The 6177-nt window shown below is 35.7% G+C and overlaps 1 protein-coding gene across 1 annotated transcript in view; it reads left to right on the forward strand.

The window, feature by feature from the left end:
- Ddx58 (DExD/H-box helicase 58) overlaps window positions 1-6177 on the forward strand; it is a 79461-nt gene that overhangs the window by 56766 nt on the left and 16518 nt on the right. Inside the window, exons 11-13 of the mRNA XM_004632018.2 lie at window positions 1356-1513; window positions 2261-2396; window positions 4546-4694. Coding sequence (XP_004632075.1) covers window positions 1356-1513; window positions 2261-2396; window positions 4546-4694 — 443 coding nt within the window. The remainder of the gene's footprint in view (window positions 1-1355; window positions 1514-2260; window positions 2397-4545; window positions 4695-6177) is intronic.

Raw genomic sequence — 6177 nt, forward strand, 5'->3', positions numbered from 1 at the left:
AAGGTTTGAACAGGATGTCTTAGGCTTTGGGGAAGGCCTCATCATGGATTGTTTCACTATGGGGGTATGTGTAAAACAAAGAACCTTTTCTTCAGGCTAAAAGCCACAGAGAGTCAGGGAGGGATTTGTTCTTTTGTAAGATTTTCACAATTACTAAATGGGATTCCATGAGAATTGCTTTAATTCTTTCCAAAGCCAATGCCCTCCAGGGGCCTAATAACCTACAAGGCTCCATTTCTTAGAGGTCCTACCATCTCTTAGTGTCAACTGCATTTGAGACCAATTTTCAACATGTGAGTTTTTGGAAGACACTTAAACCGTAGTGCCATGGTAGGGATTTGGCCAGAGAAAAACACTAAACGCTTTTAAGTAGTGGGATAGCATAGCTTCTCATCTGTAGTTTTGGAAATTCTTTCACTGCCAGGTGGCAAATAAATAAGAGACAGGGAAACCATTTAGAAGGCTGTCAGATAATCCAGGAACAACGACGTTGGTAAAGTTGCAGAGGGATGGAGAGATGGTGATAAAGTCACATGACTTTCTACTTTACCATTCATGCCACCTTTACATTTATGTCTGTCCAAATACTGTGAGTTGCTCATTTTTTAATTACTTGCATTATTTTCTCATATACTCCAGTTCAGTAAATACTTGATGACTCATCTTGTTATTCCTTGCTACCTTGTTTGTCACTGGAGCTGCAAAGGAGGCATGACTGTGCTGCTTGTTTGAGTCCCCTATTTTGTTCTTATGAAAAATGAGTGGCTGTAGGGCTGGCCTGATAGCTCAGTGGACTAAAGTGCCTGCTTAGTCAGAGTGCAGCTGCTGGGTTTCGATACCTGGTGTGCCGTGCCAGCCCTGCCTGTGGGCGCGTTGAGATGGCGATTGAGACTGGGCATGGTGGCATGTGCCTGTAATTCCAGCACCTGGGAGGCTGAAAACAGGAGAATCACTATGAGTCCAATCTATGTAATGAGAGCTTGGTGACATTGTAGGCCCTGTCCTAAATACAAAAGAAAAAAGAAAAAAAGAGTGGCTGAGAGGAAAGATTTAAGCCAGAAATACAGTTCTTCTATAAATTTTACTATACTGTGCTCAGGAGGAATAGCTCTAAAGAACTGATACTCGAATAACTCAGAATAAGTCACTTGAAAACAGAGCTAGTTATATCTCTCACTTCTTATTCCTCACATCTACAGCCTGGATCACAGCAAACTCCCAGTTTTCAACCAAGCAACTGAGGCTTATCTTAGAAGATGCATGCATACAGATATGTCCATGGCAAACATAAGGCATGTTAGTAACTTGAATGATTGATCATATGGCACAGTGAGAAATGCTTTTTTCCTCCCCAGGCTACTTATTTCAAGTTCAAGATAGAGTATTTGGAACACAGAAATATGAACAACGGATTGTTGCAGTTCATAAAGCATGCAGGGTGTTTCGGATGCCAGACAAAGAAGAAGAGAGCAGGATTTGTAAAGCAATGTATTTGTACACTTCACATTTGCGGGTATGTTACTAATTTTGAAAAGATGATTTAGTTATAGCATTCCCTGGCAGCTGAGAGACTATCAGCTTTGCATTCTGTCACCAAAAGCTCACTTAGGAACTTTTAAGTGGGCTCTGCTGCGATTTCTTAAAGCATACACTTTGTTACTTTTGGTTAACTACATGCTCAGATATCCAAGGTGTGTGATTAACCAGGACTATATTAACTTTATTTTTTGAAATAATATCTCATTATATAGTTCAGGCTAGCCTGGAAATCATTGTGTCTGGCCCAACAATTCTTCTTATGCCATTCCCTTGAAAAGACTTAAAAATGCATTAAGTTAGCATGTATTTACCTTAGTTGAATTTCAGTGTAGGTCACTGGCACCATCATTCTGAGGGATACATTTACAATTTAATGCTGACTCTGGAAATTAAATTGAATGGCTTAATTATCATACAGGTTAATGGTAGAAGTTCATCTGCTTTTGTTACTGCTTTTTATGGCATATTTTTCATGTAAATTTCTCATTTCCAAGTTGTAATTCTAAAATCCAAGTGATTCTCATTCATGTTTCTAGATAGTAGAGATTTTTAAAAAAGAGTACTATATAGCTCAAAAGTTTTATTGTAGAACCAATAGGGGCCATTCATCTTTAAAAATTCATTTTGAATAAACTTAAATGTTTTCTTAAAAGCAATTAGCAAGTATAGCTAATGTGTTAGATGTTGGAAACATACTGAAACTCAGTTTTTATTTCAACAGAAATACAATGATACCCTCATTATCAGTGAGGATGCACAAATGAAAGATGCTTTGAATTACCTGAAAGATTTCTTTAACAATGTCCGAGCAGCAGCATTTGGTGAAATTGAGCAAGAGCTTACTCGGAGGTTTGAAGGTGAGGGGTATTTTCAGAACAGTGTTGAAAATTCAGTGTGAACATTGCAGTCATGTTCATGCTATTATTCTGGGTTTAAGAAGATATAAAGAGTAGATCAAAATGACCCATTGGTCTGCTGTTCTGATATTATTACCCAGAATCAGAAAGATATTGAATAAAAATTAAGTTTTCCTCCCTTATTCAATTCCTTCAAAGGAATCATGTTACTAAATTTTTTTATCTGTGCTGAAATATTTTATACATATGTGTAACCAGGTACGTGTTGGTAAGCATTTAAACAAATGATTCTCTGGGAATATATATATCTATATATATCTATATGTATCTATATATATATATATATACACACACACACATATATATATATGCATAAATGTATTATAAATTTTATTGATTTTCTTTTAATGTATTTGGTACAGGGTCTCACTGTGAAGCTCAGACTCATAGTGATCCTTCTGTTTTCAGTCTCCCCAGTGCTGGGATTTCAGAAGTGTGTATGCTACCATGCTCTGTCTAGGTGGCCTGCTCAGTGTGCTCAGGGGCAGAGCCTGTGAGGCATGTGGTGCCCAGATCAAACCCCAGTCCCTGGGCTTGCCTATGTAAGTGCTTTGTCCACTGAGCTAGCTCACTGGCCCTTTCTTGGGTTTTTTGGAGGACATCTGTTAAACCTGAAGTATACAACTTATAAATAATAGCAAATACAATATTATTTATTGTAAATTTTATATAATTGATTTGTATAGAATGCTTTAGTGATTTTGCAGAACACTTGCATCTATAGCTAATCAAAGGTGCAGTATACAACTATAGTTCTGATGTGAATGTCAGTATATGTTTTTATTAATATCAGAGTAAGGTGAGGATGAAACAACAGAGATGTATGCTGGAGTTTTACTTGTTTATAAATGAGGTGAGCAACTTATTTTGCTACATTGGATAGTAGTTTTTCCAATACACGTAGATTATTTCCTCTCTTTTTGGTTGCTGTTTGCAATTCCATGGCTAAGTTTGGTCTGCATTATTTTCTCATGTAAGTCTATACTTCAACAAATAATAGATGCAACACTGATTTTTAGTATTTTTTCAGTTTCTTTGGTATAAATACTTCCATTATACTCAATTTCAAGCCGTTGACATAATGCCATTGACCTATTGTGAAAAAAGGAGATGAACAGTAACTCGTGATTCTGTAGTATTTCTACCATATAAATAAATATAAGAGATATCAATAACTCAAGAGGACAGATAATAGTAAAAAGTAATAAAATAATTAGGAAATGAGCATGGACTTTTACATTTGTTTTTAATATGTCATTGAGTTGAAAATTTATATAATTGAATTTTTAATAGTGATTATATTTAAAACAGGCTCACATAACTCAAAAATTTCACAGTAGATCATCATTGGTCTGGTATATTCTAGCTCAAGCACACCACTGATACACATATATATATGCTTGCCAACTTGATTTGCTTTATGATTGTGGGAAAGATGACCATATTTGTGTTTGTGTGGGGAAGAAGGCTGTGTTGTATTTGTCACTCCATGCAGAGTTTGCAAATGGATGCAAAAGCTTACAAAATGCTTTTGTTTGTGAACTGAATTGTTTGCAAACAGAAGCATTCTCCACCTGAGGCATTACAGCTTGTGTTACTAGACATAATGGCTTCTACTTTTTTTTAACTTAAAATATGTTTAAGATCTCTCCATATCAGCAATATATACTACTTTATTATTTTTTAATAATCACATTATAATAAGGACAATTGTATACCCTGTAAAGTTTCCCATCTATGGAATATTTAGGCCACTTTCTATTTTCTTTTAAATTCTAAACCATAGTACTGTGAATATCCTTGGATATCTCTTCGTTAGTTTTGTAAATATAACTATATCTCAGATTCTTAGACATAAAATCTATGGGATCAAAGGATGTATTAGTATGTTTTGATATGTATTGCCAAATATATATTCCTAAAGGATTGTACCAACTTAAAATAGTAGTTATTAAAAAATAAATAAAATAGTAGTTATTGCTGAGAAAATTGTGGTGAAAAATTGATAGACTATTTGAATTAAGGATCACAATGTTTGTTCTACATTTTACAATTTATAAGTCATTTGTACAATGTTCCCCATTTACAGAAAAGTTGCCGGAACTAGAAAGTGTTTCTTTGGATCCCAGCAATGAGAACCCTAAGCTGAAAGACCTCCACTTAATCTTACAAGAGGAGTACCACTTAAACCCAGAGACAAGAACCATTCTTTTTGTGAAAACCAGAGCACTTGTGGATGTAAGCTTTTTTCTTGTGCATAGTGATTTGATCTAGTACCATTTATATCAAAGATTCCTCTTCCCTCACTGTTCTACATTCAGAACATTCATACACATGTGGAGCTATTCCTGGGTTCTCTATTCTGTTTTGATAATGGTTATTCTTACAGTAATACCTCACTGTCTTAATCACCTCAGATCATAAATCTTGACACCTGTAGAGCTTTGTCCTTTTATAAACTTTAGTCAAATATTTTTTTTTGTATAAATTTTTACATACAACACCTTAGTTTTTTAATTTCCCCCTTTCCTAGCCTTGTCTATCAACAGTTGGATCCATTTTCCACATCTTTTGTTAATTTTATGGTGCCAGTGACTATATTGTTACCTGCATCAGGTCTGCCTTCTAGTTCTGTCTCCTCCCATTGCTCCCTTCTGTTGCCAACATATACTGCTTGTGTTAGTGTGTTAAAACATTTGTCATTGTGGGGTTTTTTTGCCCTTTATTTGCATGAAATATAATAAGCACAGCTCCAAAGAAAGTGGTACCAGCAGTAAAGCCAAGAGGAAAATTGGCAATAGTGTTAAAAAACGAAATCATTGCAAGATTTGTTAAAGTCCTGGGAAAAAGAATTTATAAATGTAATTTTGGGCCTCACAACCAATTATTTGATTTTTCATTATTTCTTATGGGAAAAATATGTTCAGTTCTCCAACTTTGCAGTGTGCAAACACAAATTTTGAATGAACTGAATTCAAAACTATACTTTTTTTCTTTTTGTGCTGAGGGTTGAAGGTTGATTAAAGTAGAGATGTTTAATCAACTTTTTACTAGTGTGGAGATCTCTTTAGTGTCCAATTTCTAGTGCTAAACTTTGTGTGTGACCTTTGTTTCGTTCTCAAAGTCCAATCACCTTTAATTTGGGGACGGGAGGCTGGAGTATAATTGGCCTAGCATCCAGTTTTCTGGAAATGAAGTGTAGTAGTTTTGATGACACAAAGACAATCCAGGTATTGACATACAGTAGACTCAGTTCATGCCAACAATTATGCCACCTCTTGCAAAGGCAAAGAAAGCAGCAACAAAGATAGAATCAAAGGCAAACTGAATATTGACATGCTATAAGAACCAATAAAAACTACCAACCACTGTGCCACCTTTAACATTAAGAGAACTGCCATAATAATTAGTTCATTTCCCAATGTGTTCTGGTTAATCACTATGGTGGGCATAACAATGGAGTTCTTCACTGTATCCTGTCCTGAGCAAGAAGTCACTTTGCTATATTGTTTTTGCAGCTTAAAACCGTATGCTATTTTTGCAGTTTACAGTGTGTGTGCTTTTCTTGAGGCTGCTGCTGTTGGCCTGGGCTATGTCTCTCTCTGGAGCCACTGACCTTCTCTATTACCTTTGTGGTTTGCAGTGACAAAACTAATCACCCTCCCCAGGAGCTGAGACAAGCATTCCAGTGCACTTGCTTCTTTTCCTTGAATTTTCTATC

This window comes from Octodon degus, unplaced genomic scaffold (assembly GCF_000260255.1).
Source record: "Octodon degus isolate 3935 unplaced genomic scaffold, OctDeg1.0 scaffold00045, whole genome shotgun sequence".
Taxonomy (NCBI): Eukaryota; Metazoa; Chordata; class Mammalia; order Rodentia; family Octodontidae; genus Octodon; species Octodon degus.